Consider the following 26,758-nt stretch of genomic DNA (forward strand, 5'->3'; position numbering starts at 1 on the left):
GTAGTTTTGCTACTGTTATGAATCATAATGTGAATATCCGTGTTTCCCAATGGTCATAGGTGACCCTTCTGAAAGGGCATGAACCACAGATTAAAAAAACGCTGGTCTGTCGACTCCCCACCTGGTGGGAACCAAGGAGTGCTTCTTCCGGCACCCTTTTCCTTCCAACACCCACAGTCCTTCACTGGGCATGCTCTTGACTATACCCCTGCCCTCAACCAGCCTCACTTGACAATGCCTCTCAGAGCCACCTGGGAGAGGCCACAGCCACACACCATCTCCAAGCTTCTGTCTGTCTTCTTTCTCCTTCATCCCCACCTACAACTTCCACCTCACCCTTGGGCCCAGGAATTTGCAGAAGCTGGGGACCCTGACCTCTGCACATATCCCAAGTTTATTATGCTGATATGAGGACATAGGATGTTACATGCCAGACAGATAGATAGATGGATGGATAGATAGATAGATAGATGATAGATAGATAGATAGATAGCAAAAACAATCTCGAAGAAAACATACAGCATGACCCTTTTCTTTTTTCTTTCTTTTTTTTTTTTTTTTTTTTTTTTGGATTTGTTTTTTGCGAGACAGGGTTTCTCTGTGTAGCCCTGGCTGTCCTGGAACTCACTCTGTAGACCAGGCTGGCCTCGAACTCAGAAATCCGCCTGCCTCTGCCTCCCAGAGTGCTGGAATTACAGGCGTGCGCCACCACCGCCCGGCTAGCATGACCCTTTTCTATAAGAGTATTTGCACAAACATGCAAGATGTGCGAGTTATGTGCTAAACTGTAGGTGACAGAATTTCAATTTGCTCCTTTTGTTCTATGTAAGCATTTTATTTTCCACGAAGACATGTAGGACATTTCATGATTTAAGAAAGACAGAACGTTGTAAGCCATTGTAAAGCCACCCCAGGACAAATCCACTGGGGTCCCAGGATGTGCAGGGATGTACACCACGGGGGGGGGGGGGGGGGGGCAGGGGCGCGACATCCACCCATACCTTCTTTGCACAAGTCCTGAGCGGAAACCTCAGGTCCAGAAGGCTGATGGAATCTGCCCAAGGCCAAACAGGAGTCCTGGTCCAATTTTCCCTCCACTACCCAGGACCATGGGTAGGGCTGTGAGCCACCTCCTCCATTCAGGGTGAACCCTAAGGCAATGCCGGGTACTCCCGGAGACCCCGAAAGAGAGCCGCATCGCCACGTAAGACACCCAGGAGACAGGAGGAGGCTGGGAGCCAATTCCAGAACTGCTGGGCAAGGCCACCGCCAGCGTGAGGGAAGCCTCTGACTGCTTCTGAAACCCAAGAAGCAGGACAGGAGGGGAGAACACCAGAAAAAGGCCTTGGCAGCTCCTGGGGAGGGGGAGGGGAAGGAGCAGGCCAGCAGGGGAGCAGCCTGAGGGCAGTTCAGAGGCAGGGAGGCCTCTGTTCCTGGGCTGTGGCTCCTTTTGAGAGGAGGGTGTGAGCCAAAATGCTAAGAGAAGCTTGTATCTTATCCAAAAGCTGGGACCTGACCCTACTACAGAGGTCCCCAAAGAGAGAAGCCCAGCCAACAATCTTCTCAGTCGCCTAGCCGTTCAGAGTCCCATGCCTACTTGGGGCCAGAGACCAGCACCTGAGACCTGAGGCTTCTGGGCAGAAAATACCTCAGAGTGAAAATCTATTGCCTCTACAAAGCTGGGATACCTCACCAGCACCATGGCTACCAGGGGCTCCTCAGGAAGTGAAAGAAGGCTGGTGCCCTCCAGAGGCAAGCACGGGCCAGGGCCAGCCAGGGCCAGCCAGGGCCAGCCGTGGCAGAGAGCTGGGTCTGTGTCTGACTAAAATCCATCAGCTCCTCCCTCCCAACCCCTGCTAACAGGCCTTTGGCTGCTAAGTGGCTGTGAAGGGAAATGGCCTGGCAGAAAGAAAGAGTTGGGGTGGGGGTGGGGGTCCCAGCTGTTGGGGGAGCTCAGGCACCCCACTTTCCTCAAGTAAGAACTTGGAAATAAAAGGCTGTCTGGTGGCAGTCATCATCACAATGGCCCGTGCCTTCATCTGAACACTGAGTCGGACCATAGGCCACAGCCCCCATCCTCGCCTCCAGGAACCAGACTTCTATCACTGGCTCAGGAAGCTTCCTGGAGGACTCCCCAAATGGGGGAGAGAAGAGGCTGGAGTCAGACAACCCCAGCAGTGAGGAGCATCCGTGCCCGGTGCAGCCCCAACCACAGCTGCGCATCTCAGCCTCCTGCCACCTGTTAAAAAGATGCAACCTAATTATGTTTCCCTGGTGCTCAGTGACAGGACACGTTGTAAGAACTGTATCTTTCAGACTTCCCCTCCACACATCTGGACGGTCTAGGTCAGTCGCTAGACTTGACCTGGTGCACTTGAGGCACAGGTGCGTAGAAACATGGGCCTCGGATTGACAAAGTGATTGCCTTGCAATCCTGAGGACCTGAGTTCAATCCCCCCCAAAACCCACGTGAAAAAAGTTAGTGGTGGCAGGGTTCCCTGTAATCTCAGCATTTGGGAGGCAGAGATAGGCGGGTCCTGAAGGATAGGTGGCTAGAAATAGGCCAGAAAAAAAGTCAGCTCTCTATCCACCCAAATGTGGGCAGAGCTTGAAAAAATGACACATGCATAACGGGTGAGCACACGCGCGCGCATGCGCACAAACACACACACATTAAAAAGATGCACAGAGCTGTAAGTAGTCCATGGAGTAGGGGCCCAGTTATGAGCCCACAAACTAAGCACCACACAGAACTATGTTCTCTTCCTGTTGGCCCAAATGGGAGAAAGAGGGGAGGAAGGCTGAAGATAAGTCCTGGACACTCATAGTGGGGGTCTGAACACCATCACACACGTGCACGAGCGCGCGCAAACACACACACACACACACACACACACACACACACACACACACACACACACACACACGACTTCCTCATCAGAGCTGCCATGCCGCCTCAGGTCCCTGCGTTCAGATAGCAAACTCTACCCAAAGCAGTCACGTGACCTACTTGACCAATCAAAGTTCTGCTCCCTGCCTCGGTCACAGAGTTGGTGCTCAAACCTCTACCAATGACCCAAACTGAACCCCTGAGAACCAGCCTTAAAGTCTAAGTGCAACCTGATGGGAAAGGCCAGCCTCTCTGTGCTCTGGCGGCCTGGTTGGTGCCAAGCGGCACAGGGGAGCTGTTGAGGCAGGCCACACAGGGGAGAAGGCAAAGTAACACAAGATGGAGGCTTTTGGCCTGAGCTGATTTACACTACGTTTTTCTGTTGCTTGTTGTCACAGAAATCTGGGCCTGGGGACAGCTATCGGTGAAGGACAGGCTACAGCGGCTGCTGAGGTGTAAGAGAAAGAACGGAAGCAACCCCTCCTCCAGACCCACCCCCAAAGTAGATATTAAAGGATGGCTTGTGCCCGTGGAAGGGAGAGAGATGGACGGTTGTCTCCATCCCTGGTCAGGGACTCCCACCAGCACGCCAGCCACAAAGGCCACTCCTGCAATTCTGCAAAGGACCAATCCACACCAAGAAGTCTGTCGGCCAGCCGTTCTTCTCTCCTTTCAAGATAGAAATCGTTTCCACATCTTGACTAATTGTGTTCAGGTGGCGAGGGCTGGTGTGTGGTTGTCTGCGTCCACCCCCAGCCCTGGCGCCGCCCCAGGAATGCTCCTTGGCAGGAGGGAAGGAGGACCCCAGCTTCTTTCCGTGTCTTGGGGGCCCTGGGTGATGTCAGCCGTCCTTGGCGTCTTCTAGTAAACATCTGCTCTCCTTACTCTGACCCAGGAATTCCATTTCGGAAGAGTCATGGCCTCATCTGGCAGTGAGTCCCCAGGCCGATTATGGTCTGGGGCAGGGACAGCATCCTCTCCTGGCTGGCGCCCCTCCCCCAGCCCTGCCTCTTCAATCTACACTCAGTCTAAGCCCCGCCCACAAAGCCCTCCAAAGTGATTAATATCCTTGCTGCATTCTGCACGCTTCCAGCCACGTTATCCCCTCTTCTAGCACTGCGAGGAAAATATTGTCTTGCGTGACAAAGGCCGTTGGTACTGAATGCTAGCTGTAGGCCTTACCTCACGGAATCCTCTTCCGTAACCCACCACAGAGGTTTGCGCTCAACTTTTACCTTTCGCAGATGACAAATAGTCACGTCCACCAGTGAGGGAAGGAGCCAGAATCAAACACTGCAGCAGACGCGACTGACATCAGTACACAGAGGCGTGCGGGAGCTGGCGATCGTAAACTGAAAGCTTGGGCAGGAAGGAGGAAAGGGAGACTGAGAAGCCACAGCTCTAAAAGGTACAGGGCAAGGCACCTATCTCAATGTAAGAAAAGAAAACCCTCAGGTGCTTAGCCTGGGACCGAACAGGGAATGAATGCAGAAGTGGGCGGGGTGATTATAAGGAAGAGTGGAGACTGGGCCCTTGGGGTGGGGGGAGGACTCCATCTCTGCTCACTTCCCTGCCAGGGACACAAGCCCAGAGGATCTCCCAGGTTCTCAAGACAATAGAAATCTAGGACTTCACAAGCCAAACGAAACTCACTGGCAGGCAGATGCAGTACAGCGCTCCAATCAGTTCCAAACAAGCTCTGCCAGGAATGATGGGAATGTTAGAGCTCAGGAAATTATACCATCAGTGTGAGGCAAGGCAGGGGCCCCACCAGGGCTCCTAGGTCCACACTCATACCGAGGTGTCAGGACACACCACTGACCACCTCTTCCCAAGAGGCCTCACCAAACCCACAGGCAACTCGCAACCGAAGCAGGGCCCAGAGGGCGACTCCCTTATGTATTGAGCTGGATATTTTGAGGCCACAGCAAAGGTTCTCAGGCAAAAAAAAATGGCTGCCAATCCTTTTACGCTCCAATGTAGTAAGACAAGAAATGAATCAACATTGAAAAAGAAGGGACCAAAATATTATTATGATTTGCAGGTGACTACATACTTGGCCCTCTCAAAAAACAAAAACAAAAAAACGAAACAAAACAGAAAAAAAACAAAACAAACACCACAACTCCTAAAGGAAAACAACACAGAGAAGTTCCTGAAAATTATCCAGAAGTGAAATAAAAGCAGTTCCTTACAGATCTAGGAATGCGAGCATGGGAAACAGCCAAGGAAGAGATTTATTTTAAAGGGATTTTTTTTTTCTTTTTATGATTCTGTTTCATGTTTGTGTTTTTATAGGAGGAGAGGACTGTTTGGCTGAAAGACAGCGGGAAGGAGGGGCAAAGGGGAAAGTCGCTGACTGCAGATGATGGAAAGTGAAGTGCATGGGGGGGCTCATCAAAAGGACAGCGATTACGGGGGTCTTGGAGTCATCACCTCCGCTGAGGTTGCTGAGCATTTAGCTGCTGTTCCACAATGCACCCGACCTTTGTACTGACTGGTCGCTTTGAGCTCATTTGGAATGAAGATGTCCAAGTGGAGACTGTGATTAATCTGGAACAAACAGGCCCCACATGTTTAAAGGGTCACATGTGAATTATAAATCCAAAGTGTTTTTAGATTTCTATAATACGCTGCTACAAGACACAATGGGGAAGATCCTTAAATCCAATAAATTCTAGAACTCTTTCCCACAAGCCCACTGGGAGAGAGTGAGAGAGAGATTTGAGTCAATGTTCTTATTTCCCTTAGAGAACTAAACATCATGAAGAGGTCACCTGCTTGTTAGCGGAAGTTTGCTAAGGCCCCATTTCATGCTGGTACAACCGTAGCCGTGCATTAGCACCCCAAGTCAAGGTCTACTCAGTTTATCATGTAAGGTCATGAGAAAATAAACTGAAAATCCATCTGGAGACCAGGCAAAACCAACCAAAACAGCATCTAAGCCCCGCTAGTGACATTTGCCCTTTCAGATATTTGAACGCATCTTTAAGCAACGGTAATTGAAAAGCCCAGAACTAGTGTGTAAAAGAGAAATGAGAGCAGAAAAAAACCGGTTGCCTCCTAGAACCCAGTATCCATCCCAAGTCATCGGTCAGTGAGTGGTACTTGGAAAGTCAGGAAAATAAAATAACTGCCTAAGGCCAGCCCAAGTACTTTACGTGAGGTGAAAAACTTCTTTTGAATTAAAGGGTTATGCATTTTAATATATTAAATGGAAGTGTAGGCATGGAGGCACATGCCCTTCATCCCAGCTCTTGAAAGGTAGTACCAGGAAGATCAAGAGTTCAAGGCCATCTTCACCTACATAGGGAGTTCAAGGCCAGCCTGGGCTGTGTGAACCATCTCAAAGAAAGGAAAGAGGAAGATGAGGAAATGGGGTGGATTCTGGAGCACGGCTCCATGGCTAAGAGCACATACTGTTCTTGCTAAGGACCCATATTGAGTAGCTTATGACTGCCTGTAACTCCAAGGAGATTGGACTCCTTTGACGTCTGTAGGCACTGCACTCATCTACACAGACATACAGACATACAGGCATACAGACACATGATTAAACACAAGACAGTTCTCAAGAGAAGAAAATAGAAAAGAGGAAAGTAGAGGTGTGCGAGAGGCAGGTCACTGTCTACGCCCAGGTGATGGAAGGAGTAAGTGAGAAAATCTAGCAGGAGCAGCCAAATGCAATGGAAGTTACAAGGGAAATTCAATAAATACAAATCCACCCAAGTCAGCTCAGCATTAGTGCTGGGGAGGGCCCATCAGCTTCAGCAATCACTGGCCTCACAGAAGTATCAGGCTCATCAATAACAAGGCCTTCCTAGCACACGCTGTCACCCAGACGCTGTGCCCAGAGCCAACAGTCCCAGGCTAGCCCAGCCTCAGCCACCTCCGCAGGTCCACAGGAACCCAGAGGACCTAAAGGAAGGCTGTGAGTCCAGGGGCCCATCAGTAATATTCAACATCAAGAAGGAACAAGCATCTGCCCACCTCTGCCAAGCTTTGGCCATGCCCAGTCCTGGAGTATCCATTTCAGCCACTGGAAGCCACAAATCAGAGCCCAAGGTAACCCACACACACCACCGGGACTACCCTCAACTTCATTAGCTTCCTTAGCTCTTGTAGACAGTCCCCAGAGAGAAAAACATAATAACTTTGGTGACCTTAATAGAGGAAAGACGCCAGGTATTTCTCCCAAATGGGAACTCACCAGTATGGAGGGCCTGTTGGCTACACTCCCAAACTTCCACAGAGAGATAGTGCCCAAAGGCCACCCCCGTCCTATCTGAGGTGAGAACCACTATAACAGTGGATGCGAACTTGACTCCTTTTCTGTGAAGTATACTAAGAATAAAGTGTCTGGCTAGCTAACAAGGGGAGAGGAGAAACCCAAGTGTCTTGTTAGGGTTTCTATTGCTATGATAAAACACCAGGACCAAAAGTAATTTGAGGAGGAGGAAGAGGAGGAGGTATATTTGGCTTATAGACCCTGAGGTCACACAGTCCATCCAGGGAAACCAAGCCAAGAACTTGGAGGCAGAAATTGAAGCAGACGCCACACAGGAGGGCTGCTTCCTCTCTTGCTCCTTGCCCAGTTTAACACACTTTGCTTTCCTATATATCCCAGGACTGTGTCCAGGGATGCAACTGCCCCCAGTAAGCTGGGCCTCCCTTGATCAATCATTCATCAAGAAAATACCCCCACAGACTTGCCTACAAGCCAATCTTAGGGAGGCATTTTCTCCATTCAGATTCCTCTTCCCAGATACATCTAGGTTTGTGTCAAGTTGCAAACACCAGCCGCCACATCTGGACAACCAATAACCCTGCTCCTGTGGGCGGCAGGGGTGATGTGCACCACCTAGAAGCTCAAGGATCTGCTCAAGTTTCAGTTGCGGAGGCAGACGCGGGCTCTGTGATTCTGGTGGGTCACTCCTCTTTTTCCAAACACTTCCTCTCAGCGTGTTGAGATTGCTCTCTGTGTTACCCATGAGGACTGGGGGCCCACGATCGGGGGATGGGGCTCCTGGAGGCTGATGTGTATGCAGGAAGGTGTGGACACGGACTGGGGTAGGAGTGATGGAAGGCCCCCACCTCTAAAGAGTGTCCATCCCATCCTAAAGGAATCTAGGAAGGAAGAATATGGGGAGAGGAAGAGGAAGAAAGGGGGGAAAGAAGGAGTCAGGGTGGGGAAAGAGGAAAGGGGAAATTATTGGAGGAAGAGAGGGAGTAACAGAGAATAAGAGAAAGAAAGGAGGAGAGCAAGAAGAGGCAGAAAGGGAGGAAGAAAGAGAGGAGGAGGGTGAGAGCCAAGGACCCAGCACTACCCAGTTCCCCTCCCCTCATAGCCCCAACCCAAACACACACAGAGACACACAGATACACAGAGAGAGAGACAGAGACAGGGAGACAGAGATTTGTTTGTTTGTTTGTTTGTGCTGTTGTATCTGGGACTAGCCTGGGACCACCTTCTCTCTGTCATAGCCCCAGGCTGTGTGACTTCTTCCAGAATCTGTCTTGACTCACAACACTTCTGACACCCAATGTGTGTCTGTCTCCCTCTCACCCATAGACCCTCCAACTCTCTGGGTATCAAGCATGTGTGCTGAGGATTGGGCTTGACTACTCGGAAGATCAGGACCCTCAAACTGGTTCCTTCAGACGCTAGTGGAGCTGTGGGGGTCACAGAACTCCACTCGGAACCAGCTGCTATAAAACTGGGCTTCCTGTGACAACTCACATTAATCAGGTTGCAAGAAAGGTTCGGGAAAGTATTTCAGTCATTCTTACCCAGCCAGATGTTGGGAGGGGAGAGAAACTTCTACCCCCGCCCCGCGAAGCTTGGCGAACCCCACAGAGAATTCATAGTACAGAGTAGTGGCGCTAAAACCAACCCCCCTCCCATCCTGTCCTGGACACCATCACAACCAGATCCCCATCTGAAGCTATGTGAGGGAAACCAGACAGCTCATTAGCACACAAAAGACAATCTTATCCCCTTTGCTGATTCCAGGACTCTTAGAAGCTGTTCTGTAAGAAAACAAAAACAAAAAACAAGAACAACAAAAAACAGGGCACTAAGACCAGGTCTTAGAATAATTATAATAAAAGATGTTCCCGTCGCCCCTTATCACTCCGGAAATTACAGAGTTCTGAGTCAGGAATTAGGATAAAGAACAATCTTCTGTGCCTTCCCTCACAAGCCAGCCTGGACAAACCCATGTTGCCTTGAGATCCAGGCTCTTCACTGTGAGGCTCAAACTAATGGGAAGGGCCCACTATTTTTTCTTTTTAAGATTAATTTTGCTGGGCAGTGGTGGTGCTTGTCTTCAATCCCAGCACTTGGGAGGCAGAGGTAGGTGGATTTCTGAGTTCAAGGACAACCTGGTCTACAGAGTGAGTTCCAGGACAGCCAGGGCTACACAGAGAAACCCTGTCTCAAACAAAACAAAACAAAACAAAAAGTTGTTTTTTAAAAAAAAAAAATTATGTTATGTATGTGAGTACAATCATTCTCTTCAGACACACCAGAAGAGGGCATCAGATCCCATTACAGAAGGCTGTGAGCCACCATGTGGTTGCTGGGGATTGAACTCAGGACCTCTGGAAAAGCAGACAGTGCTCTTAACTGCTGAGCCATCTCTCCAGCCCCAACGTGCCCACTCTTGAGTTCAGAGAAGGGACAGAACCTCATAAGTCCTGGGGATGTGGGAGAGGGAGGACCACACCATAGCCCCAGGGTCAGTACTCAGTACTCTGGGGATGTCCAGAAGCCCCGGGTATGACTAGCCCAGCACCAATTGCTGCCCCATCTGCTATCATCCTACCTGTTAGCGCCTCTCAATTGCACACAGCCTTCAAGACAACCATGTCACTATAGATGTCTCCCTTGACAGGGCTCAGAATTTCCAAGTAAGAGACCCCTGGAGGTCATCATTTTCCTTTGTCTCAACGAGGCCAGCCAGTCTTATTCCCCTTTGCTCCTCCAGGACAAGGGGCAGCATTCATTACTTTTCTATGACTGTCATAAGGCACCGTGACCAAGGCACCCTGCAGATGAGTCTATCGGGGATAACAGTTCTGGAGGGTGAGAATTCAAGATGGTGAAGTGAAGGTGTGGTGGTCAGAGCAGGAAGCTGAGGACTCAGCTTGAACCACCAGCCACGAAGGAGAATGGGTATCCGGGGAATGGCAAGAGGCGTTGAGGCCTCAAATCCTGCTTCCAGAGGCATGCAAGGCTATACCTCTGAAACCTGCCCAAACGGTGCCACCAACTGGAAACCGAGTATTCAAATGCCTGAGACTAAGAAGGAACATCTCACTCAAACCACCTAAAGCAGGCAGCCTTGATAGAGAAACAGTCACAAGCAAGAGGAAAGCCAGACTTCCACTTTGGTTCCTCTAGAACTTCAACCCATTGTCTTTCCCAGGTCCATAGGTACCCATATGACTCTCCTGTGTGGCTTGTGACAAATACAGACTCCAGAACCTCAAGGTGCAGCCCAGACATGGTATTGCTTAAAGCCTCCCAAATTCCATACCAGTCATGAGCAGACAAGCAGACTCCACAGCAGTGAGAAAACAATTTTATTCTCTGCAGGACTGTTCACAGATTGCCAGCACCAGGAAACTGGTTTGGGGGGGGGGACTCTATTCTGGAAGCTTGTGAGAGACAAAAAGGGTCTGTAGCCAGGGAAGGCAAAGGCTACGAATACTGCATATAAGCAGGTTGGAACTAGACTTCTCTGGGGGGTGGGCTCGATGGGCCGGGGAGGTCTTCCGGAGAGGAGGACAGACATGCCATTTTGGGGGTGGGAGGCAGGAGACACTCAGTCAAGAAGACAGTGGCTCTATCCCATCAGAAGCCATAAGACTGGAAGCTACCTATTCCACCTGCCTTGGGAAAGTATCCCCTGCTCCCCAAAAAGGCTTCCTGTGAGTGGGTTCGACTGCTGTAAATGGGGACTGGGTCAGGATTCTGGATTAGCAGAATAGACAACTGTGAACTGGCAGTAACTCCCAGGCTGAGACCACCCACCCACCCCCAACAACTCATAACTATAACATCACTAGCTCGGGGGTGCAGTGTGCTAAGACACTTTATCTCAATTTCTGCTCCTTTGCTGATAAAAATGGGATCTTAGGAAACTGGAATTCAGAGGATATTGCCTTCACACGAAATCCATCTTAATCCTCAAGCAAGCATTACATTAAGCAGAGAACCGCCAGGGGCGTTCCCAATAGTCAGGCGCAAAGGAGGGTGCGGTGCGCCAAGCCACTGCTTAACATCACCGAAGGTTCTAGACAGTGCAGATTGGAAATAAGAATCCAAAAGTCACTGTTTCCAGGCAGTACAACTGTGTACCTAGAAACCTGAGGGAGTTCACAGAGATCAGCTGGAATTAATGCATCAAGCCACTCGATGAAAGATAAGTTTATAAAAAGCAACAACTGAGGGAAAAAATTTCAATTTGCAAGGGCAGAAAGGAAACAAAAATCCTTGAAATAACCCTGATTTCTTAAAAAAAAAAAGAAAAGAAAAAAGAAATGGATGAACTGTGTGCAAAAAAATGTACGCTACTTTACTGAGCAACATGGAAACAGAATTACATGGACTGAAGGACACACTGTGTTCCCAGCAAATATAATGCATTATGTCAATTCCTCCTTTAATTAGTTTTTTAGTTTAATTTAATGTCAATCAAATTCACAAGGGATTGTTGAACCTGACAAAACAATTCTGAAATTCACTGGAAAGAATAAACAGATGTGATCAGCCACATGTTCCTGAACGGTGCTGAACAATTGGCTTCCTGGCTGTGTGTGTGTGTGTGTGTGTGTGTGTGTGTGTGTGTGTGTGTGTGTGTGTGTGTTCCAGTGCTTGCACTGCATGTAGAGACCTGACCAACGTTAGGCATTGTCTTCAATCACTATCTTGTGTGTGTGTGTGTGTGTGTGTGTGTGTGTGTGTGTGTGTGTGTGTGAGTGTGTGTGTGACTAAACCTGAAACTCACCAATTTAGCTATTCTGGCTATCCAGCAAGCCTCAAGGGTCCTCCTGGCTTCTGACACGGCATGTCTCTCTAAGCCTGGCTTTCCATGTGGGAACTGGGCTTTCAAACTCAAGGTTCTCATCATGGTAAGCACTTTGTTGACTGAGCTGTCTCTGATAGGCACCCAGAGTTTCAAAAGGAAAAGAAAGAAACACAACTGACATTTATTTCTAGAGTAGATTTTGTTTAACCCAGTGTGATGGTTTTAATGTGGTTGGTCCCCATGTTTGAATGCTTGGCCCGTGGGGCATGGCACTATTAGGATGCCTGGCCTTGTTGGAGGAAGTGTGCCACAGTGGGGGGTGGGCTTTGGGGTCTCCTCTTATGTCAAGCACCAGCCAGTGTGGAAGAGAGCTTCCTCCTGGTTGCCTTTGGATCAAGATGTAGAACTCTTACCTCCTCCAGCACCGTGTCTGCCTACATACTGCCATGTTTCCCACCATAATAATGAACTGAACCTCTGAAACTGTAAGGCAGCGCCAATTAAATATTGTCCTTTACAAAAGCTGCCTTGGTCACGGTGCCTCTTCACAGCAATGGAAATCCTAACTAAGACACCTCCGTATATTCAGAATGTATTATTTGAAATGATAATCCATACTTTAAGTCTATCTATGAGGAGTGGGATATAATTCAATGGCAAAGTGCTTGCCTGGCACACATGAAGCCCTTGATTCAACACCCAATGCCATACACACACACACACACACACACACACACACCGAGAAAGAGAGAGAGAGAGAGAGAATCTGTGAAATGTTTTACTTTTTACTTTTTGTGAGGGCAGAAGATGTGCTAAGTCTTGGAAATCCAGTTTGTATGTAGTTACAAGCACAGTGCCTCTCAGTACAGACCAATGGCATTTCAAATGTCCAGGGAGCTCATGTGCCCTGTGGCTATCATACCAGACAGTGTGCCATCCAAACACTAAACCCCTTTGGTATCTGAAGCTCTAACAATGAACAATATGGTTACCAGAACAGACAACCAGGGGAAATGGAGTTCATCTTGGTATTGCTCAACTTGAGGTTTTCTTTATTACCAACTGGTGTCTGTGGTGAAGTCTATTTAAAAAAAGAAACAATAGAGAGTCTGGGAAGATGGTACAATTGGTAAATTGCTCGCTTTATAAGCATGAGGACCTGAGTTTGAATCCCCAGTGCCCATGTTTAAAAAGTCAAGTGAAATAGCATGTGCTTGTGAACCCGGCACTGGGGAGGAGAGGACAGACAGACTCTCGAGCCAGCCAGTGTATCTGCATCAGTGAGTGATGTCTTCCAGGTTCCCTGAAGTACCCTGCCTCAAAAATTAAGATGGAGCTACCAAGGAAGACCCCTAACATCAATCTCGTGCACACACACCAACAGGTACACACCTAACGTGTGTCAGCTATGCAATGCTATGTGGGCCGATGATACACCACATGTACAAGAGTACCCCTTTAAGACTATATAGCCTAGTGGAGTCATAGCCAGCTTAGCATATGACATTTCATGAAACAAAACCACCCGATAACATTGCTCTTGGGATGGATCCTTACCCTCGAATGGCACGCAACTATCTACAAATGCCGTGTGTCCCAAGCTCTTTCTATTGTGCCCCTAGGAGCTCTGTGACGATCATGCCGGCTATTGCTGAAACTTGAGCAAACTTGCATAAAACACCAATTCGTCCATTTCCCTATGGTCCACTTTTGGAAAAGAAGCACCCAAGTTCAAAGATGGATCCTTGAGTTCGTGTTCATAGAGCTATCTGCAGATGGCCCCTCTAGCTCAGTCTAGTCCCTGCTGCTGGCCTGCATGTCCTTTGTGTGAAATCTGGGTGTCAGCTCTCCAGGCCTTGGAGTCATTAGTTGCTTCTCCACCACCATCACGATACCTGTCAGTACCAGCCCTATCATCACCATCCCCACCACCACCATCACCACCATCAAAACTATCCCATCCCCCATCCCCATCCCTATCCCCATCCCCATCATTAACATCACCTCCGTAACCCCAGCAACCCCTAGCCCCATTCCCATCAGCCCCAAAACTTCCATCATATCACCCTCATCCCAAGCCCATATCTCCATCACTATCATCACTATCGTTGCCCATCACTACCAACAGCATCAGCATCACCATCATCAGCATCACCACCATCACCTCACCCACTGACATCATCACCATCACCACTATCGCCACCACCATCATCATTACAACCATCGTCACCATCACCGTCGGCAAAACCACATTTGTAGAACTATATGAAGAAACATTTTTACGGCTCATTTTTCACATTCACTACCTCCGAAGTCATGACAAAATCGGTGGGTCATGGCTTAGCACATGCCAGCTCGGCGTGGATAGCTCCTATTGCTGATGCTTTGACTGGGTACCTGTGGGGTTAACACTTGTCTAGGTTGAAGCCTCCTGCCACTGAAGATGATGGCAAAAAGGATTCATGCCGAAAGGAGCAGTGTCCCCAGAATGCATATCTCTGTCACTGACAAGGCAGCTAGTGATGGTCACGACACCACCTATACTTTCTCCAAGAGAAGAAGACACTTGGAAGTGGATGAAACCAGACTACACTTGCCCGCCATGACTCGTGCTGAAAGGCTCAAGGCGGAGAAATGTTCCATTCGCCGTGAAGAGGACAGTAAATCACATCGGCTGGGACTGTGGGAGGTCAAGGGAAGAGCATGATTAAGGTACCACTTTGCAGCTGGGTGTCAGACTCTAGTAATGCCAGCGCCTGAGAGGCAGGAGCATTGCAGCAAGTCTGAGGCTTATCTGCCATACACAACTATGTTCTAGTCCTGATAAAGCTACACAATGAGACTCAAAGAAATGGACAAAGCCCTGAACCCTGAGCCTGGGCCGCATGATCACAATGCCCCCATCTTCCAGCACCCAGTGGGATGGCTGTTGTTGGAGTCCCATTTTGTAATGTGATCAACTGAGTTTCACAGTGTTGTAGCCTCTGCCAGGCTGCAAAGCTTTGCTGAACACAGCTGATCCTGTATCAGCCTCCGGTCTACATGCTAAGCGCATACATCTTGGCTAACTATGTAAATGTTAAGGTCGGGTCAGAAACTATCTGGCCTCTTGGCAATACAATATCTATGATCCTGAATGCCCGAGTTTCCTTTGCCAGCAAGTGGGAAGCTGTGCACCCCACTCACCCACCCTGAAGTCGATGTCAGTGTAATTGAAATTCATGGATGAGCCTGAGGAGCCAGCTCTAGGCTTGGTAATAACTTCTCCATATTAATGGCGGCACTGCAGAGTCGGTGAGCAGCTGACATTTAATATAAAACATATGCAGCAGAGTGAGAAGCTCCTACCTGGGCCTTCCCGTTCCACAGCGCCTGCCAGTGGAGGAGGGGTGATAGAAAGCAATGCTGGAATTCAAGTTGCTGGAGTCTTCCTCTCCTCTTTACTGCTACCCCACCTGAGGACCTACTCCAACAGGAGATCTCTGCTGAGAACACACACATGCATATACACACATGCATCCAGATGCACACCCACACTTGAATGCACACATGTAATTATATGCACATTCACACAAAAACTTAACTCACATGCAAGCAATGCATCTGTGTGTACAAGCTCCCATATGCAAGACAAGCATACTTGCACCATATAGTCTCCATGGATAGGTACACACACTCATATACACAAGGTCCCTATGGCAAGGTGCACACACATATGCATACCCGGGAACCTCCAGGGTTTCCCTGCCACAGAAGAAGCTAGGGGTATGGAACGGTGCACCTCTCCTTCCACGTAGGTCCAGGTTCCTAGAAGGGGTTCCACATATATTCATCCCTACAGAGACCAGAGAGTGAGATGTTCCAGGCCACGATTCAGGCCACCACAAGGCAAAGTCAGCCTCAGGGTTGTGCCAGGCCCTCGCATGTCTGCGAGACTCAAAACAAATTAGTCCCAGGCAGTCACGATACGTGTGCCACTCACAGCAGGCCTGAGTGAAGGCCTAGCTGTCTCCACTCCTCATCACTCACCAATGGCTAGGGACACGGGGGACAGAGACAGCTGTGGGCGGGAGGGACCTTCTAAATGAATGGCAGAAATCTTCATCCACCAGCACCAGGAATACTCCTGACCACAGAGTGGTGGACAGGGTGTGGCAAGCAACACGACCTAGAATGGCCTGAGGAAACAGTCTTCCTGGGCTCCGGCTCAAGGTGACTGACTTCAGTGGCCTTCAAGGAGAGCGGGGCTGGTCCCACTGTGGCTCGTCCCACTGTGCCCAACCTTAATGAACTCCAACAGGGAGAAGCCAGCAGAGCTGAGTAGTTCTCGGAGCCCAGGTCTCAAAGTACTGACTCAGCCTTTCCCATCGCTATCTAGCAGGTACTTCCTTTCCTTGTTTGACTTGATTTAAACTAGGAGGTGTGAAATCAGATTTGCAGGGCCAGAAAGCCATGCAAAACTAAGACGGCTGTGCACCAATGCTTTCCTGGGGGTGGAGGGGCAGAGCTGCCGCCATTCAGAGGCTCTGTTCCTGAAGATAGGCACCATGTGGTTGGCATCGGAGCAGGCCAAGGGGGAGCACTGGATCTCTGTAGAGAGTGTCTTGCCTCTCCCTGCCCCGTGGCTTCCAGATCCCACTTCCTGGACATGTCACTTCTCAGTGACCCCATCTGACCCCACCCAGTCTAGAACTGAACCCTGTAGACATAGCCAGGAACATTCATACTACAAGTTGCCAAGAAGCACAAAGGGGGACATAATACATATGTGTCAGGGGTGGGGGGTAGCTCCCGGGACAAAGAGTCATTCAGCTAAAGCCTTCAAAGCAAAGCAAGGGAAGAAAGGCGGTGAGGGCTGCCCTAGAGAGGGCACAGCCTATGCAAAGGTCCTGAGCCCCCAGTGCTGGGAGAAAAACAAGCCCAGAGGGGCAGCACAGCCAGATTCACCAGGCCAAATCTGTGAGGGAGGGGCCTTTGCTATCAGGCCAGTGGGTTAGGATTGTTTTGTTTGGAGAGCAAGAAGAAGCAAAGGACTGGGAGGAGGTCTGGAAGCGTCTAACCATCCTATGATGCCTGCGCCAGTGGAAGGCGGTGTCTGGAGAAGAGAAGGGAGACCAGTTTTCATGGGCAGTCCAGCTTGTGAGACTTACAGACACCTCCATCTAGTTACCCTCCGTGGTAGCAGGGGGTGCATGCCAGCTGCACATCACAGTGTTAGAGAAGAACCTGGGGCTGCTGATGGCTTCCCCACAGGGTGAGAAGGAAGAGCCTTCTAAAATAAACAGCAACTAAAACAAATAGTAAGAGTGGAGTTGCCAAGGGACTGAGTGAGTTGCATCCAGACAACCCTGAAGCCAGCACTCTTCAGAGCCTTCAAACAACTGGCTCGTCATATCTCTTGTTCATTCCATCCAATGTAAGGTGGTCTTCCATCATTTAAGCTCAGTAAAGCTTAGGTCAGGTGACAGGCTAGACACTGGCAGAAGCCACTCTAGGTGTTGGGATAGATCATTCACAGTAGGAGCCAAGCAGGTGCCTCTGCTCTGGCCTAGGGGGGCTCTTTGGTTCCCCTGCAGTGGATTCACTCATATCCAGGCAATACTAAGGCAGGATGGAAGGAAAGAAGATCCCCTTATGAGGATCAACCCTGTCCCCAACAGACGGAGCTAAGACCTTCCCTGCCCTAGCACTTGACCTGACTGAGCCCAGCATGTGACCTTGAAGGTACCACTTGTGGCAACATCACTTTTTTTTTGTGGCTTTTGGGGATCCCAAAGGTCTGGCCAGGATGGTAGCCCAAGAGAAAATCCTAAGAAAAGATGCTCAGGCTCCCAAAACAGGGACTTCCTTGTGCCACAAGACCTTAGCTATACTATAGAAACTCTGCCAGACACATTGGGGAGCTTATAATGAGCCCTTAAGAAAGAATGGACAGCTCCTCTCTCTCTCAGGGCCCAGAACTGAACCTGAGTGATCTAGATGGGTGTAGAGGTCAGGGTCTACACCAGTCTAGCCAGTGGACTGTTATCAGTGGTGCTGCCCAGCTGGGCACATCAGACCACAGCAGTCCACCTGTGCCTCCTGAATGGAAAGGAGGGGTAAGGAGAGTGGCTTCCTTCCTTCTAGAGTCCCCACTGTCACCACTCATCAGTAAGGAGTCAAGACACCCACCCAGGAGGAGCCCCAGCTCAGAGCAGATCCCTGGACAGTCCATGTGCCATTCACGTGCCCATCCCCCACCCCCTCACTCACATAGACAGTGGTCAGTGCGCAGACTCAGGCCTCTAGGAAACAAAATAGGAAAGATTAGAAATGTTTTCAGAATGCATTTCTGTTACTATTGCTATCATTGTGTTGTTGGCGTGTAAATACAAACATGAAGGGAAACAAACAAAATGTAGTGAGGGAGACCTGGAATCAGACAGATACAGGTTTTGATACTGGCATCCAAGATCTTAACAAGCAAGCTCTCTCAGCTTTTTGGAGGCTTGGTTTATTCATCTGTAGACAGGAGATGATGAGACATAGTGCATATGCTGTGACCGTAGATGCTTAGCAGGTAGCCCTGCACCTAGTAGGACTGCACCAAACCGTCATTCACCACCATACTTTTCATACCTGCAGGCTTCTTTTCTGGTGAGTCTGTGAGACTGGTATGAATTAGCTTGCCTGCTGTGTCACCCAAGAAAATTCCTCCATAGCAACGTGATATATATTCCCTACGCATTTTTCCCCTTATTCACTACGAAAAGAAAAAATTTACCACCATCAATTGCCCTCCACCCCCACCCCACACCCAGTAAATAGTGATGAGATGCTTCTAACCAGTGGCTAGCAAGGAACCGGGGATAAGTATGTGGCACATCTTATGACACTTGTGGGGCACAGTTTGCGCCTTTACCAAAGCCCAGTAGACTCCTCCTCTTGGCTGGTCCAGGGTTCTTATTTCTGGCCAGAGCACTCTCAGGTGGCTTCAGGGGGCAGAAGGGAAGTGCTTACTCTTTTGGTTCTACATGGATCTGGAAACCCCGTATCCAACCCTGTTAAGATCATCCTACCTGAGAGTAACCAGAGTGTGATTCACAAAAGGAAGTAGCCTGGTGCCACTGCACTGTGGTCCCTTGATTCACAACAGGGGGATGCCAGCAGAAAACAGTGGCAACCCACAGGATGCCAAGGCAAGAGACAGCACAGGTAGCAACGAGCCACGCCTGAAGATGTGTCACCCTGTGAGCTAATGAGTGCCCCTTTCTGTTGAAATTAACTTGACTTGGAGTCTTTATCACGTAACTGATGGATGCATTGGGTAGATTTAATTAGAGACCCACTGTACTAAACAGATTAGGAGAGCAGTGGCCACAGTCATCAGTTACTGCTGCCTTCATCCTTTAAGTAGAGGGGAGACCTTAGGAACCATCATGCAGATACACAAATATGTATTTCAGAGCAGCAAAGAGAAGGCCCACTTGAGGCTCTATACATAAGCAGTGGGGACATGCTACCTGCTGTCTCCACAACTTTCTGTCTATACCACAGTTTCTGCACACACGTGCTTGGGTGCTCGTTGTGTTCTCCAAAGGAAAGGGGTCGTAGGCTGCATCTTCCAGTGTGTTGGATGAAATAGAATTGGAAAGACTCCTTTAATGTAGATTTCTCTCTCTCTCTCTCTCTCTCTCTCTCTCTCTCTCTCTCTCTCTCACACACACACGCCTAGTGTAAATGCAGCTGCAGCCTTTCTCAGTATGATTTATAATTTTTTCCTCTAAACCCTATTCTCTCAGAACAACTCAAGGTACAGCCCTGCAGACCATTCTTGAAGAAAATGTAGTCCAGACCCTTGTTTCTCAAGTGGTGAGGAACATGGGCCTGGGAGTTCACCATAAATGCAGACTTCTTAGAACCACCTGGGTGCATTGAAGTTGAATCTGTTGTTACTACGACTCCTGGGATCTGCCTGCCCAACACAGCCTGGCTCACCTCCTTGACCATGTCTAGGCAGTTATCAAGGGAGAGTGCATCACCAGAGGACGGGTTCTCTGTAGCCTCATGGGGAAAGGTGCGGGCTGCTGAATGCAGTAAATACTTGTGTCCACTTACAGCCCATCAGAGCTCAGCAGGCACACTTTGTCCCTTTTGTTACATCTCAAAAGTTTCATGCCCCAACCCCCAGAATTAGGGGCACTGGAGCAAAAGAGGCCAGACAGCCCTAGGCAAGACACGAGCCATCACTCTCTGCAAGGCTGGGACAAGTTACTCAACCTCTCAGACTTAGTGTGCCAGGTACGAGGCTACCTCCCCTACAGGGTCACTGTGGCAACTAGAGGCACCATGTGGAAAGACCCAGGTCCTTAGTGAATGAGCCCATCATGGAAGCACAGGGGAACTTAAAGGGTTAATGAATTATTTTGCTAGAAAACCAGGGACAGGAACATACAGAAAAAGAAGGGAAAGGAGAGAAAGGAAGGAAGACAGAGAAGAAAACGGAAACCTAGGGAAACTGGCACACCACGTGGTTATTCACCGACTGGACTGGAAGCTACTCAGGCTCCAGCACCCACCTGTACTCTGCTGTCTGTAGATGTCCCCTTCCTGTGGCATCCCGCTGTTTGTCCCTCCTAAGCCAGTTCATCCCAAGAACCAACCGGATCACTGAGGCTCTTCACCTACTTTCCAACCTCCTCCCCTCCCGCCCCCCCCTGTTCTCTGAGACCCCATCAAGTAGCAGGTGAGTGTTCTTCTGCCCCCACTGGCATAGGACCTGCCACATCTCTGACCTGCAAAAAAGGATAGCCACAGCCAAAGGAGATCCCTGAACAAATGAATCAAGAGGTGAACGAATGAAACAGTGTCACTGCCCAGTGTTCCAGTCAGAAATAATGAGTAGAGAGGGCATCCCTGTCAACTCACTCCCCCCACCTTGTCCAAAGTCCCCAGTGGTGATCTCCCTTTATGTTTAGGAAACTCACTGGCACCCTTACGGGTGACTTGCCTGTGGAACTGACACAAGGAACACAACAGAGAATAGAAAAGTGTGCCCTAAACTAACCCAACTCCTCCAAGGACACTTAAAAGCCATTTGCGATGTGCTCGGGACCTGAGTAAACCCGACCAAAGGCAGTGATTTTTCTGAAGCAACAAGTGATGTCTCCTGTGTGTCCATAAAAAGAACTCTAGTGGTTGTGGAGCTGGGGTGTAATTGCCAGGTCTGCAGATGACAGAGCCAACCTGGGCTCCCTGAGGATGGGCGTCGCTCAGGGCTGACACGGCTAGAAGCACGGCCACGTGCCCAGAGCCGGAATACCCTGAGCAGCAATTAGAGCAGAACCCACGGTGGGCGGCTTCAGATGTCTGGCCAGCACAGCCAGCCTGGCCACTGCACATTCAATCCAAAGGAGAAAAGTGCCACTGGTTCTGCTGTGCCAGGCCCCTGGGTGGCAGGACAGCTCCACCAATGTCAGCCTCTGCCTCGAGCACTGATCCAGGCTTCCTCCAAGAGTCCCCCGTGTGGCAACCGTGGTCCTGGGGGGACACCCAGTGACAAGTGAGCTTTTCAGGGCTCTAGTCACAACGGGTGCCCCGGGTCATTGCAAAAGGGGACTTTACCAGTTCATGGGGAGCTGCTCCCCAAAATCAAACAGCCCACGGGGCACTAGGACCTGCACTGCCAAATGCTCCTCTCGGCTCAAATTAGAGGAGAAAGCTGACTTTTCAAATAGCCACTTCAACAGGAAACCACAGTATAAAAATCACTGGTTCCTGGTCAGCCAAGGGACAGAGGACTGGCTGGGCATTTCCGCAGCACCACCTGCTCCCCGGGCTGTCATAAGCACACACAGAAGCAAGGAAACTGCCAGCACCCATGCCCACCACAAGCTCACACATGTGATCACAGTCACTCTGACACACGTTTGAGAAGCCCACGGTTGCCGCTACACTTGGAAGATAATGCAACTTCACATGTTCACACAGGATTACTGGTACCCAGAAAGAAGCATGCATACATTCCAACACACATACACACACACACACACACACACACACACACACACACACACACACACACACGGCGACTTATGCTTGTATGCAAGAAGCAGACAGAAATAGTTTGGCATTGGGGCTGAAGGTGGGATTCTTATAAATCGTCCCCTCTTCTCTGACCAATCAAAAAATCGTGCCTTCCCGCCAACCCCTGCAGCAAGGCGAGTGCCTCCCTAAGCACTGTGGAGGAGATGGTCCTCAGCGCCTGGACTATGTCGCCCTCCCAGGGGACTGCCTAGTAATGGGTTTCCAAAGCCCAGGCAACAGCCAGAACACAAGGGAGCTCTAGAAGAGAGTACTCACCAGCCCATCACAGTTACTGAGCGCCACCGAGGAGGCTTTAGGTAAGTCTGCCACGTCTCCAACGTAGAGACAGGTCCCAAGCAGGGGTTCCACTCGGGTGTCACCCGTCTCATCCTGCCACTCCACGGTGGCCCCCGGAGCCACGAGCCGAGCGTTGGGCCGCAGCCGCAGGTGCAGGTCTCGGCCGAATACTGTGAGGTTGTAGAAGAGGCGTCCTCCAGGGTCCTGCGCAGCGCCTCCGGGTAAGCCCAAGGTCTGGTCCGGGGCAGCTCTGCGGGCTCGTACCCCCGCCCCGGCCGGCTCCCAAGACACCACGTGGGACACCAAGCGGCCCTGGGCGTCAGTGCGCACCGGCACCACCAGGATGCGCTCGGCTCCGTGCCCCGGGGGCCCGCCTGCAAGGGAAAGGGGCGTTAGACTGACGGAGACCTCGAAGCCACTGAGCCTCCAAGCCTGTCTGCGGAGCCCAGCCCTTGCCTCAGTTGAAGAGAAGGGACATTCCACCACGAAGCCTCTAGGAAGGGGCGTTGACAGGACCACCAGTCCGGAACCACGTCGCCCTGCGGGTCGTCCCCTCTAGAGGACCAAGGCAGCAAAAGAGCTGCCCCATTGGATTCCCAGTTGAGGCTCCTCGGGCACCTCACAGTTACCCGAAAGGGCGACCCCCTCGGAGTGAGTGCCCTCGCTCCTTAATTATACCGTCCTTGGTAGGACACGGGGCTCCTCGGAAATTATTCCACCTTGGTCCCCTGTTCATGCACCCTGACCCTTCAGCGGTCCCTGCTGCCCAAGTGTCCTCACCACTGGCCTCCGGAGCAACCAGGTTCGCCCTCTCATGGGCGGCCTGTCCTCAGTCCAGCACGCGGGCAGCCCACTGCCAGCTCCCTCTCCCCATACACCTAAGCCCGGGGAGGGGTGGAGCAGGGTCCCACTAATCTCCGGGGAACCCCTCCGGGACACCCCAACCAATACTCAGGGCCCGCAGGCGGCGCGCTCCGCACCGGCTCCTCCCGAGCGTCCCCGGGCGCCGCCTTGCCCTGGCTCCCCCGGACCCGCTGGTGCTGGTTCTGCGCGCTCCGCCGCGGGGTTTTCCCGGCCCTCCAGAGCCTCACTCTGCATCCCGAGAGCCGCAAGTGCTCTGAGGCTCCTTGCGTTCCAAGGCACCCAGGGTGCGCCCCCTGCGCGACCGCCCCGGCCCCGAAGTTGGCCAACTTGGCCCCGGGCGCGGCGCACAGAGTTTGCCCAAGTCGCCTCGGACGATGCTTGAGGAGGGGTCGGCGGGACACGCCGGGCGGGTTAGTGTAGCCAGAGGGTCGCAGGGAGTGGGGACGCGGCTGGCACCTACCTGGGGGCTCAGTGGCGGCGACGAGCCGGCCGCTCGCGGGCGGCGGCGGCAGCAGCAGCGGGAGAGGCGGCGGCGGCAGCAGCAGCAGCAGGAGAGCGGGGCAGAGCAGGCGGCGAGCGGCTCCCGCCGGCGGATCCATGGCAGCCCGACCGCAGCCGGGGCCCCGCACTCGCAGCCGGCGCGAAAGTTCCCCGCGCACTGCCCAGCCCACATCTGGGGGCAGCTGGAGCCGCCCGCAGCTGCAGCACCGCAGGGCGCGGGGCGGAGGAGGCGAGGCGCGCAGGAGAGGGCGGGGAGCACGGAGGGAAGGCGGGGAGAGCGAAGGAGCGAGCTAGCGAGCCGGCGAGGGAGGCGGGAGGAGGAGGCGAAGGCGAGCGAGGGGGAGGGCGGGGAAGGCGGGCGCCTCAGCCTGCGGTGACCCGGCGCTTCTTGGCGCGGCCGCCGCCCGCTCCCCTCCTCGCTTCCCGACTCGCAGCTAGGCAGAGACACCCCGAGGCGGCGGCAGAGAAGCGCTGGAGGCCGGCCAGGGGGGAGCCCACCGCGAGTCCCAAGTCACCTCGAAGGAGTGGCACCCCACCCGGAGAGCCCTCTGTAGTGTAGTGTAGTGTAGAGTCTCACTCTGCTGCCTTGGGACTCCAGGGGCCATCTCACTCACCCTTATCCTGTGCTTTGTAGCTGGATGAGATATGGGAACGGAAAGAGGTCTGGGAGGACACTGAGCCTGTTTGCATGGCCAGATAGCGGCTCCAGAGGTGGGTCGGTACTTATGCCCACAGAGCACTCTCCGAGGCTACCTCAAAGATCAACTTTTGCCCTCACTAAAAGACAAGGTTCCCTCAGCCTCTCCTCTCCCTCTCTCAGTCTCTAGGTCCCTCCACACCCTCCATTGCAACCTCTGGTGGACCCTCTTCCTGCTCTGTCTTAACTTAGAACACAGCTTACTTGCTGACCTCGCCTGCCTCAGAGGGTCTCCTGCCATGGTCTGCCCTTGCGTCCACCAGAAACGGTCCTGACCACTCTTCCCCCTTTCCAAGTGAGCATGCAAGGACAGAGGCAAACACCCCTGCCAGTTTGCTGTGAGTTCCAGTTGCCAACAGGATCCAACCCTCTCCAGCAGGGTCCTGGTTCTCCCATTTCCTGGAGTCACTGTCCTGCCAAGCAAGGCTGTGGTCCCTGGGCACAGTGACTTCCCCCAACTCTTGTTTTCCTGGGTATCTCCTTCAGAACCCCTTGTATTGGAACATTTTTGCAATGTTGTGCCCAGTTTTTGTTTTGTTCTTCCAGATCCCACACCTGTCTCTTTGCTCTTCCATTCACCCTTCCCCAGCCTGTGTGGCAGGGCCTAAGGCAGAAAGAAGATCCAGCGATGACGTCCTATGTACAGCAGGGCCCGGTCATATGGGGGACCTATGTGATTTGTACAACTAGTTCTAACGGTGACTTCAGATCCTTGGTTCCGTCATTCTGATCTGACAACCACCCAGTGGACTCCTTGTCTCCTGCGGACACCTGAGGCTGGATCTACCCTTCAGAAACAGTGATTTCTTGCTGTCAGCACTCAAAGATGATGAGATTGTTGGGTGCAGCAGCTTGGGTGTGTGCTTCCAGCACTAGGGAGTCTGAGACAGGAGGCTTGCCATGACTTTAAGCCAGCCTGGTCTATATATGCATTTCCAGCACTAAGAAGTTTATGCCAGGAGGATTGCCATGACTTTGAGGCCAGCCTGGTCTACAGAGTGAAATCCTCTCTTAAAACAGATAGCCCTCAAAAGAAAAGAGGACAGAAAGATGAAGCTGACATTTCAGTTTTTAAAATTGTATTTCTAAAATTACTGGAGGAATTAGGTAGTGTGACCAAAAACAAGCCCACATTCCTGCTTAGCCATAATCATTAAATGGGATACTTATCTGTCATTTGCTGAAGGTCCCTCCCCTTACATGTACCCTGAAGACATGATCTGTTTGACCTCTGATGATCCAGCTTGTCCCAAAGTTGGAGCTAGAATCCCAGTGTGGCTGGGGCTGGGCTGGGCTAGCCTGGAGACAGCTTTCGCCTGTGATTCTCCAAGCCAGATGAAGGAAAGAATCCCAGTAGCTTCACCTACTTCAGAGCCTCGTCCCCTCCCCCTCCCCTTCCTGACCTGAGGATGGTCATTATCAGTTTTTTGTTTGTTTGTTTGTTTGTTTTTGTTTTTTGTTTTGGGTTTTTTATTTTTTGTTTTTGTTGTTTTTGTTTTGTTTTGTTTTGGTTTGGTTTGGTTTTGGTTTCTCTGTGTAGCCCTGGCTGTCCTGGAACTCACTCTGTAGACCAGGCAGGCCTCAAACTCAGAAATCTGCCTGCCTCTGCCTCCCAAGTGCTGGGATTACAGGCGTGTGCCACCACGCCCAGCGGTCATTATCAGTTTTGTTTTTTTCTACCACCTACCACTTTCTACTTCTATCTCCTTAAGTAGCACTTAATAGTTCACTTCAAAAACAAAATTGAAGGATGCTTTGAATTAGTGCCATGAAGCAGGAGCCAGCATCTCTCCACTTCAACATAAAGCAAAGATCACTGTCCCCCAAATAAATAAAATGAAAAGTGAGAAGAGCTCCTAGCTACTGCTGCCTACCCTATGGGGCTGCTGAAGATGAAAAGCACATTTGAGACAGACTTCTGAATGGGGTCAGCAGGAGCCCTTCACCAGCCTGGTCCTCACAAGAACCCCTTGCAAGACGCTATGGGTGAGTCAGGCACATAAACTTCAAATTTCAACACTTTGGTGGAGACTGAGGGTTATTGACATGTCCCAGCTGACTGCTTCCCGTGTGTGTGTGTGTGTGTGTGTGTGTGTGTGTGTGTTTGTCTGTCTGTACACACATGGCTGAGTTAGCAGAGTGCTGGCCTACCACTCCCAGCACTTCAGAGGTTGAGGCAGGAAGATCAAAAGATGCAAGTTTGGGGGCTGGAGAGACTGAAGGCCCAGCAGTTAAGAGCAGTGGCTGCTTTTCCGGAGGACTAGGTTCAATTTCCAGCACCCACATGACAGCTCACAACTCTGTAACTCCAGTTCCAAGAGGAATCTAGCGCCCTCTTCTGGCCTCTATTGGCACTGTATGTGCATGGTGCACAGACATACATATAGGCAAAAATACACATAAAAAATA

The 26,758-nt window shown here is 51.1% G+C and overlaps 1 protein-coding gene across 1 annotated transcript in view; it reads right to left on the reverse strand.

The window, feature by feature from the left end:
* Adamts2 (ADAM metallopeptidase with thrombospondin type 1 motif 2) overlaps window positions 1-23,883 on the reverse strand; it is a 210,571-nt gene extending 186,688 nt beyond the window's left edge. Inside the window, exons 1-2 of the mRNA XM_052197458.1 lie at window positions 23,612-23,883; window positions 22,267-22,661 (exon numbers count right to left, since the gene is read on the reverse strand). Of these exons, the coding sequence (XP_052053418.1) occupies window positions 22,267-22,661; window positions 23,612-23,750 (534 nt within the window). The 5' untranslated portion in view covers window positions 23,751-23,883. The remainder of the gene's footprint in view (window positions 1-22,266; window positions 22,662-23,611) is intronic.
* Between the last annotated feature and the right edge of the window lie 2,875 nt (window positions 23,884-26,758).

Source organism: Apodemus sylvaticus, chromosome 10 (genome assembly GCF_947179515.1).
Source record: "Apodemus sylvaticus chromosome 10, mApoSyl1.1, whole genome shotgun sequence".
NCBI lineage: Eukaryota > Metazoa > Chordata > Mammalia > Rodentia > Muridae > Apodemus > Apodemus sylvaticus.